Source organism: Abramis brama (genome assembly GCF_963993115.1).
Source record: "Abramis brama genome assembly, chromosome: 5".
NCBI lineage: Eukaryota > Metazoa > Chordata > Actinopteri > Cypriniformes > Leuciscidae > Abramis > Abramis brama.
In genome coordinates this window covers 39,566,551-39,579,978 of record NC_139967.1, presented here as the reverse complement: position 1 = coordinate 39,579,978, position 13,428 = coordinate 39,566,551, and the positions used below count along the sequence as shown (strand labels likewise).

The window sequence follows — 13,428 nt, the reverse complement described above, 5'->3', positions numbered from 1 at the left end:
AAACTGTAAAACACTGCCATTCAAAATGAAACTACATGAGCTAATTGGCCAATACATGTGCCACCTGGCCTAACACCTCAATGGTTAATTGTTAACACTTCAATCTTTTTCAGTTTACTGTTTTTTTTTTTTAGCATATTTTTGTTCAGTCCAATGTAAATATATCTGCTGTGCATATGTTGCACTGACTTGTTTGGTGAAAAAGAAAAAAAGAAATGTTTCAACAGCATGTGTGTGTATCTGCAAATATTTCTGTGCATTTGAACAATCTGAAGATTTTTCTACAATTTGAACTATTCTAGAATTATGGCAAAGCATACTAAAGATGAGAGTGTTTTCATTCTGCCCAACACTGTGTAGTTGGTTAGACAAAAATCTGGTAATATGAATGAAGTGTGTGCCATTTCATGCAAAAGTTTGATTTTGAATATACAGACATTCAATATATTCAATATTCAGTACAATACTATACACTGTAAAATAAAAAAAAGTTGAGAAAACTTAAAAGTTTAAGGCAACCAGCTGCAGGACATTTTTGAGTTTTCTCAACTTACGTGTTTGAGTTATCTCAACTTTTCTCAACTTTTTTCATGTTAAATAGTTGAATAAACTTTAAAAACTGAATTTGTCATACAAAATGTAAGTTGGATTTTTTACAGTGTACTTGCAGTACATACTGTATATAATTTATGCACCTCACTACTTTTAGTTGCCATTACTATACTTTTTAAGTAATTGCTAGTTTACTTTGTTGCAATATACTTTTTTTCTGTAACTGCATGCTTTGGATTCTTTGTTCTTAATTTTTTGATGTAGTGTCTAATGAAAGATCTGTAGTGTTTATATTATTGACTCACTGTGTGTATGATCTGAAAGCATTGTTTGATTTTGAGCACAGATAAAATGGTTTTGAGGCAATTGTTTGATTTTGCCAGAAGAGTAAGAGGTACCCTGAATGTGGATTGAAAATTTGGTTTTGTGTTTAAGGTTTTGAGAAAGTGAGTGATGGTTTCTAGAAATGTGTTTTAGCAATTCAGAAAAACTCTAATGCAGCGCTTTAGCGTCTTTATCGGGAGAAAGCAACTCGCATGGAGCGGAAAGGGCTTAAATGAAGCACGTTTGTCTCTGGATCAAAATAATAGAGGACGTTGCGGCGAAAGATCATTACCGTAAAAGACCCTGAGCGCTAGTAATGTGTACCGCTCCGTTGTTTTGGGCCTGTTTACACCTGGTCACTCCATGCGTTTTCTCTGATCGGATAGCTGAAGACCAGGTGTAAATGCCCTCCAATACGCATTCGCGATGGATTTAAATACGATCGATCAAACCACATCAGGAGGAGGTCTGGGCCGCATTCCAGACAAAACTAGACAAGTCTAAATGCATGTGGTTGTTGAAACTACATATGTAAATTTTACTCCTCCCAACAAAGCGTGTTATAGGCTATATGACATGTTATAGCCCAGCCTGATCTCATGAAATGCATCTCTATAACACGCATTGTATTTATCGTGCAATTTAATTTTCACGTGCAAACTACTGCAAATAAAACTGAAAGTAAAGCCCAACACGGACAGAATTGAGTCATAAAAAAAAACTGAATTTACTGTATAACACGGAATTTAACGGATTGATTGATTCATGTGCTTGGAAAACGTAATTACAATGTTTCGACTCCACTTGAAGAGCACATAAACACAGCAGTAAAGTGACTCTCCTTCACCAGGAATGAGGAAGCTGCTTTACGGACACTCCTGTTTTACACACGTCACTCAAACACAGAAGCAGGAAACTATTTCAACTCCTCAGTTCAGGGAAACTGAAACTGAATTATTGTTGAGCCGTTATGTGTTTGTGTCTCTCTGTATTCATGCAGTAAAATGGCAGAAGCCAGAATTTCTCAGGATGAGTTCACGTGTCCGGTGTGTCTGGATCTCCTGAAGGATCCAGTGACCATCCACTGTGGACACAGTTACTGTAAGATCTGTATTACAGGCTGCTGGGATCAGGAGGATGAGAAGAGAGTCTACAGCTGCCCTCAGTGCAGACAGACCTTCAGTCCAAGACCTGCTTTAGCTAAAAACACCATTCTGGCTGAAATGGTGGAGAAACTGAAGAAGACTAAACTTCCTGCTGACTGTTACGCTGGAGCTGGAGACGTGGAGTGTGACGTCTGCACTGGAAGAAAATGCAAAGCCGTCAAGTCCTGTCTGGTGTGTCAGGAATCCTACTGTCAAACTCATTTTGACCGTCATGAGGAATTTCACTTTCGTAAGCCACACAAAGTAATTGATGCCACTGGACGACTGCAGGACATGATCTGCCGTGAACATGATAAAGAGCTAGAAATGTATTGTATTACTGATCAACAATGCATTTGTGTGTGGTGTAAAGAGTGTGAACATAAAAACCACAACACTGTATCAACTGTAGCACAGAGGATAGTGAAACAGGTATGAAGTGAGAGGGATTGATCACATAGAAATTAAAGTGCTGTCTTCATTTACTCACTCATTTACTCATGTTGTTCCAAATCGGTTTTGCTTACTTTCTGTTGTGGACTGTAAAAGATGGTATTTTGAAGAATGTCTCCTATTGTAGTCTATACATAGAAAGTCAATGAGGTACAAAAGTTTTAAGCTCCAAATAGAAGAAAAAAGCATAAGTAATCTAATCAACTAGTGGTTAAAAAAAGAAGTATGCTTAAGTGTATTGACATGCACTTTTAGTGTACTTAAAATTAAAAGTATATTTGAAAAAACTTGCGGATAATATAATATTAAGTGCATTTAAAGAGAGTAAACTTTCATAACTGTTTCATAAGTACACTTTATAAAGTCAACTTTTTATAATGTAAAGTTTTACTTTAAAGTACATTTTAATATTTAATATAAAAAAAAACAAGGAACTCCCGCACACTATCAATACTTGCAAATGAGTATCAACGTTTCGGTCTCACAACCTTCATCAGGCATATTAATTTAACATAATTAATATTTCAATTTAACTCGATAGAATTATGAAATTGCATTATATTCTTAAATCCTACTTCAAAAAGTCACTCTTAAGTTCAGCTAATTGCTTTAAATTTAAATGTAATCTATACCACATTTTAATTTAATAGCAATTAACATGCAATTACGTGTCTGAAAACATACGTTCAGTTCAGACTTATTTCAAAATTATATTCTTTTAAATAATATTATTTCCATAATAAGTACACTTTTTAAAAGTATGATACTTTTAAAATAGCCAAATTTTGATCCACCAATCAAATAAAATCATTGATCAACTCATGTGGAGCACAAATCAAATATGATGACATCAAAAACTTCAAACTTCACTGGTGTTTGTGTCATGACATCATGATGTTTAGTCATGTGATTGTGACGTGCAAGAACCAATGAGGTTTGATGTTCTTGACGTGCCACCATCTATTATTTGTCCTCTGTAAACAGCTGAGACATTCTTCAAAATATGTTCTGTTGTGTCTCTAATAGACAGAAAGTCATACAGGTTTGGAGTGACATGAGGATGGGTAAATTATGATATAAAACTAGGCACTGATGAAATACTACAGACATTCATTTCAGGAAACCATGAATCAGTGGTTTGAACCAGACAGTAAAAACTTACCATGCAAGACCTTTACCCAATTTGACAAATTCTGGATTCATGTAGCTTTAATGTTTGTGTGCTAGTAGTTTTATGTGTCATTTCCTGTAATTGGTTTGTCCTCCAGAAACAGCTGAAGGAGACGCAGATGAAGATCCGTCAGAGAATCCAGCAGAGACAGAAAGATATTCAGCAGCTGAGAGAGGCTGTGGAGTCTCATAAGGTGAGTCTGGAGAAGAAGAGAAGTTTGAGACGTCTCAGTTTGGACTCGTCTCGTCGCAGTCCTGCTGAAGCCACTGTGTGATTGTGATGTGTGTCCTAACAGTGTTCTGCACAGACAGCAGTGGAGGACAGTGAGAGGATATTCACTGAGCTCATCCTCTCCATTGAGAGAAGCCGCTCTGAGGCGACACAGCGGATCAGAGATCAGGAAAAGACTGCAGTGAGTCGAGCTGAAGAACGACTGGAGCGACTGGAGCAGGAGATCAATGATCTGAGGAAGAGAGACGCTGAGCTGGAGCAGCTTTCACACACACACAATCATGTCAATTTCCTGCAGGTAACAGAGATCTAGAAGAACAGGATCATAGTGGACTTGAGCAAGATCCTGCTATGACAGAGAAACATTTCATTAGAGTGGAATGATCCGTTGACTGAGATGTTGTCAGGAATTCAGTCAGATTCATTCAAGTGTTGTGTTATCATATAATCATCCATCAGACTCTCAGCTGATCATCTTCTGTTTAAAGAAATGATACTTACAAAGCCCTGGGAAATTTACAATTAAATATTAAAGAGATAGTTCACCCAAAAATGAAAATTAGCCCATTATTTACTAACCCCTTACACTAATGCATCGCTTCGCTTCAGAAGGCCTTTATTAATCCCCCAATATTTTCAACAATTGTCTCCAAATTGGGTCAGGTGATCTTCAAAGCTGATAAGATTGATTTTTATAACTGTTTACCTCTAACACATTGATGAATTTGTCCATGAAAACTCCAAACAGAAAGTGAGGCTGCATATTAACAATACATATAAAAACCAAACAAAACCTGAACTTGGGATCCTTAAGAGTCCTTGTGAAGTTTCAGTGACACTAACCAGTCAAAAGTTACATATGATGGTCAATCTTCTCGTAGCCTTTGAACTGCTTTTCCTCAAATCTTCGCAACATGCAAATGTTTTAACATCCAAACCACCTGGAGAGTTCACACATAGTCCCTTGTGAAAAAGAAGTGTGCTTAATTGAATGTGCACTTGTAGTTAATTATTTCAAAACTTACAAATATATATATTTTTTAAAACTGGACTTGCAGATAATTAAATATTACTGAAATAAAAGCACACTTTAAAATATACACTTTTATGATTATTGTCACGGTTTAACAGAGGTAGACAGCAAAACGAAGAAGATACATGCAAAAGACATTACTAACAAAGGATTAACCATAACCAAGCACAAAACATTACCAAGTTCCAAAGTAAATTAAATGTCTCTATGTGAGAACTGTTTTTTTTTAAACACACTTTAAGTAGACATTTAAAAAGTGCACTTTGTAATAATGTCAAACTAAAAGTTTTAATTTGTACATTTTAAATCATTATGTCATATAATCTTTTGTCATGTTTTAAAGAAGTGCACTTATGTTGATGTGTTGACTAACATACTAAATTATATTATTATTTAGTGTCAAATACTAGAGATTGTAGCATTAAATAATGAATATGAGAGGAATGTGGCTGATTGTGTGAAAGTGCTGGATTGGGGCGAGTTAAAGAGAAGTCAAGTAAACAAGAACTGCGCAGATCTAGTGCAGGTTATCAGCTGAAGTGTGGAGCTGATGAGTTTTAATTTCTGTTTTCTGTAGAGTTTCCAGTCTCTCTCAGCACCTCCTGAATCTACAGACGAACCCGATGTTCCCTTCAGCTCTCTCTCCTCTTTTGATGGCATGAGAGAGTCTCTCCGTCACCTGATAGACAAACTGGAGGATTTCTGCAAAGAGGAGATCAAGAAGATCTCAGACGGAGGTAAAGTCCTGCACCTCGTTTATACAGATGTGGGTAGAAAGATCCTAAATCTGAACGTACAACAGTTTCCGAAATATTCCTATGATTTATAAAACGTCCATTTGCACAAAAATGACCTTAAATGCATCTCAGTTTATAAATCACAGTTCTTAAATTCAAGTGCAATGTGAACAAGTGCATCAAATCCACATACAAGAACGACCACAAATATCCCTTGATGATTCAGAAATACAGAACTTGTCATCATGGAACAATTGTTTATACACATGACGAAGGATAAAATCCATGGATTTTAAGATTAATCCGATATCTGTGTTTTATAAATCAGGGCCCTGGAGATTCATCTGCTCTCAGAAATTAGTATATCATACAACATCATATTAGAAATGTCTCAGAAATGAATTTATTTCTTCACGCTGTTCATGTCTGTTTATTTCCTCAGTCACTTTCACCAACATGAATCCCAAGACCAGGAACGACTTCCTACAACGTGAGTCTCTAAGACAACAAGCAGAAAAAACTCACTGAATGTGTTAAATCATGATATAAGAGTTTTATAATTGATCATGTAAATAATGATTTACACAGGATATTTGGTCAGCTGCACTCTGCTAATACATTGGACATTGATTCATGAAGAGTTCAGATTAAAAGATCAGATAGATTCATAATTCCTGTTTCTGATGTGTTTTCTCTCCATCAGATTCCCATCAGCTCACTTTGGATCTGAACACAGTGAATAAACTCCTCCATCTGTCTGAGAGGAACAGAGTGATTTCTGACACTGGAACAGAGCAGCCGTATCCTGATCATCCAGACAGATTTGATTGTTATTCTCAGGTGTTGTGTGGAGACAGTGTCTGTGGACACTGTTACTGGGAGATTGAGTGGACTGGGAGTCGTGTGTATATATCATTGTCATATAAGAGCATCAGCAGGAAGGGACTGGGAAATGAGCGTTGGTTTGGAGGTAATGATCAGTCCTGGTGTTTGGACTGCTCTTCCTCCAGCTACTCTTTCAGACACAATAACATACGCACTGATATCCCTGCATTGTCCTTCAGCAGAAGAATAGGAGTGTATGTGGATCACAGTGCAGGAACTCTGTCCTTCTACAGCGTCTCTGACACAATGAGCCTCGTCCACACAGTCCAGACCACATTCACTCAGCCGCTCTATCCTGGGTTTGCTGTTGGTTCTCGATCATCAGTGAAACTGTGTTGATGTTTCAGAATAGATTGTAGAGATTTTACCCATAATACTTTGAGCTGCACGATAAATTAGTAACAGTGAGATACAGAGACTTTTATTTCAAGTCAGTTCAGAGTGCCAAACTGACTCAAAATGTTGCCAACAATGGATGGAAACAATATAAGAGGGAGAGGAGGAAGAGTATGTGTATAAAAGGTGGTGAACAATGAGGAAGAGGATGGGGATGAGAAAGAGCAAGGTGTGGAGAGTGTTGTCAAGGCTGGATCTGGTTTTAGGGTTTTTCCCTTTGCCTGCAGAGATGACATTCTCCGGCCGGACCAACATGAAGACATGATGGCTTTTCCAGTTGGCTCACTCACTGCATTGTTTATTGTTTATCACTGCATTGTTTGATTATGAGCACAGACAATGGTTTTGAGCCAATTGTTTGATTTTGCCAGAAGAGTCAGAGGTTCTCTGAATGTGGCTGGAAAATTTGGTTTTGAGTTAAGGTTTTGAGAAAGTGAGTGATGGTTTCAAGAAATATGTTTTAGCAATTCAGAAAAAAATCTTTCTTAATACAATAAGTAAATTAGTTTGTGGACATTGTTTTATCTTGACTTTGGAGTAAACTGGGTTGTGTGTGTGTGTGTGTGTGTGTGTGTGTGTGTGTGTGTGTGTGTGTGTGTGTGTGTGCTGTAAAATGGTTTGTGTGTTACTAATTTGTGCTCATCAGCCTGATGATGATTGTAACTGCTCTCATATCCTCCATGTGCTGTGGAATTATGAAATGCAATTGGCTGTTGATGGTTAGTGCAAGGTCTGTGATGATAGGCCTAATCAGAGGCATGTGCCTCTAGAAATCGTAACTTCATTCACACTGACCTCTGCATTTCAAATGTGCTTGTGTTTATTGTCAAGGATATTTGTGTGCACATATGTTGATCATTTTTAAATTCCCAGATGGATCCCGCTAAACTTTGCCTTGCATTGTTATAAAATGGAAAAGCCCCAATACCCTTCAGCCTTTCACATTGTTTCTCACACTCTGCTTTAAAACAATTCCTTGCAAAACCATTTCTAACTGTTGTGAAACAAGAAACAAACCGAGCATTTTGACACAATTCTACTTGCACAAGTCAATGAAACCCTCTCACATGCTTTCTAAACTTGCTATTACATGCTGTAATGGTGTCACATCCAAAAGTCCCATGCATGACTCTTAGTGTAATTTTAAATGTTGCCTACTAGTTCTATGAATCTGCAATTTCTGCTGAATTAATTTAAAATGTGACACATAAATTGCACATTAAGTGGAATCTATGGAATCTACAAATCCTGCCCTGAATGTAATGGCCAATCCATGTCCTGATCCATAATGTTCTATATGGATGCATATTTTCTGATAAAATGACAGCCTTCATATACATTAGTTCGTCCTTTTAGAACATTGCATACCATAATGCAATTAGCTTGACCTTCATCTTTCTTTGGCAAATGAACCGTAAGCAATGTCATCCATGTTTTTCAACTAAGATCTGATTCTATAAGCATTAATATGATCTTATTACCATCAGTTAAGACATGGATGCCACTTACTAAATGCAACGATCAAAATAATGACAACCATGTAGACTGATGTTGGTTGAAAACTTTTATTTTTATTTACATTTTGATACACATGCTATTTTTATGAATATTATGCACACTATTCTGTAAGCAGTATCTTAGTATTGCATTTCAGGAGTAATGTCAGTATTAAGCTTTCATTCATGCCTATTTTATAACAGAAAACATAAAAAAGTACAAATCGGCTAAAAAAGCATTTGTGACCGAAATGGATGAATTTCTCTCTCTCTCTCTCTCTCTCTCTCTCTCTCTCTCTCTCTCTCTCTCTCACACACACACACAATAAAGCTGAGGTACAATTTGCACTGAATTTGTTTGGGTAGATTTAATCACATCTGTTGAATAAAGACTACCTAAATTTAACAGCTATGATACATAACATGTCAATAGTACATTATACTTAAAATAAACTCTTGATTGTCATTGAATGTCTAAAGTACCTTCAGATATAACTCACAGAATTTCTGAACATACCAGATTATTTTCCGTACGAAGACTGGTTTTCTGATTTCAATTAAATTAATGTGATGCTTTTATAAACAGAAACATTAGGTTTTATTATTTTTCATCTACTGCTTGTCAGATTCTTGTCTACCTGAAATCTATCTTTATGTCTGTCTCACCCCCATATGTTTAACTCACAGACACCCCAACCCAAGCTTACCAGACACTCAAATGCTTTGACCCTCTGACCTTTGAACTCCACTTGAACTGCCCGTTTCAAAAGAAAGCAACACAGAGAAGTTCAGAATAATCATATGTTTACTCGAGCAAGTGTCTGTGGTTGCAATAAATTGGACTAATATGCCTGTATGACATGCTCACAGAGTGAAAAGTGTCTTTCCTGCTCCAGGCTTAATGTACTTCAACAATGGCATCTTATACCAATCCCTGACTGGAATGTTCTCCCTGGAGCAGCAACACATGGTGCATTAAGACAGAAGAATGACTCATTTAACTATACTCCTACTGTGTGAATTAAATTTGACCAAGAACAACCCCACTCATTGCTGCAAGTGATAGGAGAAGTGCGTGGGAATCATGGACCTAGGGTTTCTCATAGACTTTTTAAAAGCAGGGTCCTAAATCCTGCATCACAAGCCAGTAAAATTTAATAGCCAGAGTGTTGTGCCAATACAATATCTGATTCATGCTAAGTGAGAACAACTCTTCAGGCATTTTTGAAACCCATTTACATTTAGGAGTATATCCTAACTCTTATGTCCCAGGAGTTGATTCTTATTAAGACCTTTTGAATTTTAGACAGAAAAAAGAGTCTTGGTCACAAATAAAACTTGTGTATACGCACAGATTTAAACTTAAAGTGTGCGTAAGCTAAAATCCACTGCAATGTTCAGATTGATGGTCTTTGATGTGAACTTTTCCTTGTGGCAGAGAGTCCGAGTACTGACGGTATTTGGAAATCTAAGCAATTTATGCCGCTCAACATTCTCAAGTAAAGGATTTGGACATTGACTGATGCTAATATACAGTGCTGGTCAGAATTATTTGCCCCCTTGGTAAGTATGATCAAAGATGACTGTAAAAAATAAATCTACATTGTTTATCCTTTTGCTATTTTATTTAAAAAAAAAAAAAAAAAAATATCTAACCTTTTATTGAAGTAAAAGAATTGAAAGTGGGGGGGAAATCACATTATGAAATTAATGGTTTTTTTCTAAAACACATTGGGAACAATTATTTGCCCCTTTTATTAAATACTTTTTGCAACCTCCTTTTCCAAGATAACACCTCTGAGTCTTCTCCTATAATGCCTGATGAGTTTGGAGAACACCTGACAAGAGATCAGAGACCATTCCTCCATACAGAATCTCTCCAGATCCTTCAGATTCCCAGATCCATGTTGGCGCTTCTTCTCTTCAGTTCAGCACACTCATTTTCTATAGGGTTCAGGTCAGGGACTGGGATGGCCATTGCAGATGCTTGGTTTTGTGCTCAGTGACCCATTTTTGTTTTGATTTTGATGTTTGTTTTTGGATCACTGTCCTGTTGGAAGATCCAAACATGGTCCGTTATAAGATTTTTAGCAGAGGCAGACAGGTTTTGATTTTTTATCTGTTGGTATTTGATCGAATCCATGATGCCATGTATCTGAACAAGATGTCCAGGACCTCTGGCAGAAAATTAGACCCACAGCATTAAAGATACAGCAGAGTATTTCATTTTACACATGGGGTACTTTTTTAACCCTGTATGAACCAAACCCATATTAAGTGTTTGCTGCCAAAAAGCTCTTTTTTTCCCATCTGTCCATAGAACGTTTGAAAAGCAACTGACAAGACTGGAACATCAAACGGGATGGGTTCTATGGTCAGATGAGCTTTTTTGGAAACCAATATTAACGACATTACTGTAATTTGGCAGTGTTTACAAGGTGAAGATCTGAACCCATTTAGCTGCGCACAATTTCAAGTTCATTTGCGATTTATAGATTTCACAACTGGAAGAGAGGTGTACGACCATTTTTTTTATGTGTACGTTTGTTCTCTGAATCACACGTATGCACATTTGAGAAATAATCGTAAAATCAAATGTAATATGGTTTCTACGCAACATTTTTTAAATGTTAAAGTCTATAATAGCAATATAAAGTATGTTTAAAACTTTGATAATCTACACAAATATTATGAACAAACAAATATTTAATGTGAAAATGATGTACATATATATATATATATATACAGTATATATATATATATATATATATATATATATATATATATATATATATATATATATATACAGTATATATATATATATATATATATATATATATATATATATATATATATATATATATATATATTCATGGAACTATGTCACCAAACAATTTTGCCAAAAATTAAGTTTTTTGTAAAGTTACTGTACTTGTACTCTTTGAAGAGTATGAGACGAGACATGTAATGTGTGAAGAAAACAATGAAAACAATCAAGGTAAATATCACAGAATATCTTATTTGTGTGTCATTCAATCAAACTGTACATTTGTAAATAAAAATAATAATGCAAACATTTTTAAATACAATCTGTGAAATTAGCCTTATCAAGACAAAGAATTTAGGCATTTTATTAAGTAGAAGAATTATAAGAATTGATTGTTAAGGATTGAAAGGATTGAAAGGATTGTTATTTTTTTTTATTAGTTTGTGATGCATATATACACGCTGTTTGACATTCTTAGTGGGTAAATTAAATAGCCCAGTGAGAATGTGAAATGTCTGTTTGAATCTGGTATCATAAATGTAGCTTATTTTCAAATCATGCTGAAAACACTTCTTTCCAGGCTGGTAGAGTTAACACATTCTAGTATATATATATAGAAACTGTAAACTTCTCCCTCAAATCTGATTGGTTGATTGGAATGTTGTACTTGGTCATGCATTCATGAAAGTGCTAAAAATAAAAGTGAATTTGACAATGTTTTATATTAAGGAGAATCCATTCACCATACAGTTTGAATCCACGATATATCCCTTAAGCTTGTTGTTAATGGGGTACAGATATCCTTGTGTCACAGATTGTGACCTATAGTTAATGTGTTAAGCTGGGAATGTTTGGCACGTTGTAGCTCTTACATAAACAGACATTCATTTCCAGGTCATTGTGAGGTCAGAGTGCAGTCATAAGTTCCCAATGGAGGAAACCTGATCAGTGATGTTAGATATTTCAGCACTGAACAACTGGAGAGACGTACGTCTGTCAGTGTCGGTGTTTGTTTATATATATACTGTATATGTGTGTGTGTGTGTGTGTGTGTTGTGACAATCACATGTACTGTGCTCAGTGTTTCCCTTGGTACAGATGGCAGGCCTCACAACACCACGTCATGATAAATCTTTTGTTTCCTGGTCACAAATATGGGCTGTTGCTTGTGTCAGTGACCCATCTGTAGACTCCCACTGGGCCATTTGATTGGATGAGTTCTTGCATACCCCACATTTGCTATTGTTAAAAAGTGCATCCAACCCCCCTCAAAATTTTGCAGCATGTCTAGCTGCCTTAGTGAGCTTGAGAGCATGTGGAAGGACACAGTTCCTGGAGCCAAATCTCATGTCTGTCTGAAGCATTACAGGTAGAAAGAATCGAGCAGAAAGGCCAAGGGAGCAGTTAAACACATCTTCTCCTCTGCATTTCTCCACTCCTCACTCTTTCCTGTCTCTCCAAGCTGATCTGTGAAAACAGGAATTATCTAAACTCTACCAGATGAATAGAGGCTTAACAGAAGGTTTCAGAAGGTATAAAGCTTAGTTATCAAACCTACTGATTTTATCTTGGTTTGAATATTACAAGTACTTTTGGCTCTTCAGTTTAATAGGACTCAATTTATAAAATTAAAAGGAAACAGTTAATATAGGATGCAGAAACTATCAATGCAGGCCAATATTTTCTGGATAGCGGACATTTCTAAAAATCTGAAAGATGGCTGTATTAAACTAATAGTTGCGGCTTTAAAATATGACTGAATGAATCCTGTTAAAATAAAAGGTAACTCTTTATTTTAATAGTCCACTTTAGACATTCTTCTAACAGCATGTCAGTAACTTTGCAACTGCATGTCATCTACAAGTCATTAGAGTACTCGCAGACTGTCTGCCTAATATCTGCTAACACTTTTTCATTCTACTGAAACTGTTCAAGAATGTCAATTTATTCTAACCCTAACCTTATAACCTAACAGTCTACTAATACTCTAATGATAGTTATTTGACATGCCATTGCAAAGTTACTTATTGTTAGTAGGGTGTCTAAAGTGGAATATCGAAAAATAATAAATACATTTTGTATGCATATCATTTGTGTCAGAAGACATCCATCCATTCATCTTCCAAATTTCTTGTCCTTGTAGGGTTCTAGGGATCCCAGCATCTTGGGCTGAAATGAGGGAAACATCTCGGATGGATTTATTGCAAGAGACTTGTTTTTCATAATAGTTGTAAATAA

At 36.1% G+C, this 13,428-nt stretch overlaps 1 protein-coding gene across 2 annotated transcripts; it reads left to right on the top strand.

The window, feature by feature from the left end:
• Positions 1 to 1,831: 1,831 nt before the first annotated feature.
• LOC311082939 (tripartite motif-containing protein 16-like protein) lies at positions 1,832 to 7,483 on the top strand. 2 transcript variants are annotated; one of them, XM_084114128.1, is made up of 6 exons: positions 1,832 to 2,453; positions 3,743 to 3,838; positions 3,953 to 4,174; positions 5,487 to 5,646; positions 6,089 to 6,136; positions 6,350 to 7,483. In XM_084114128.1, exons 1-6 carry the CDS (start codon positions 1,881 to 1,883, stop codon positions 6,868 to 6,870), a joined length of 1,620 nt encoding a protein of 539 aa, XP_083970254.1. In that variant the 5' UTR covers positions 1,832 to 1,880; the 3' UTR covers positions 6,871 to 7,483. The 2 variants fall into 2 exon arrangements, with proteins under 2 accessions (XP_083970254.1, XP_083970253.1); XM_084114127.1 differs by having other exon boundaries at positions 3,941 to 4,174.
• Positions 7,484 to 13,428: the final 5,945 nt, after the last annotated feature.

Excerpts from the sequence above, each read along its gene's own strand:
- LOC311082939 (XM_084114127.1), top strand. The coding sequence starts at position 1,881 with ATGGCAGAAGCCAGAATTTCTCAGGATGAGTTCACGTGTCCGGTGTGT. Across the intron at positions 3,839-3,940 it reads AGGCTGTGGAGTCTCATAAG|TGTTCTGCACAGACAGCAGT; the intron begins GTGAGTCTGGAG and ends GTGTCCTAACAG. Across the intron at positions 5,647-6,088 it reads CAAGAAGATCTCAGACGGAG|TCACTTTCACCAACATGAAT; the intron begins GTAAAGTCCTGC and ends TTATTTCCTCAG.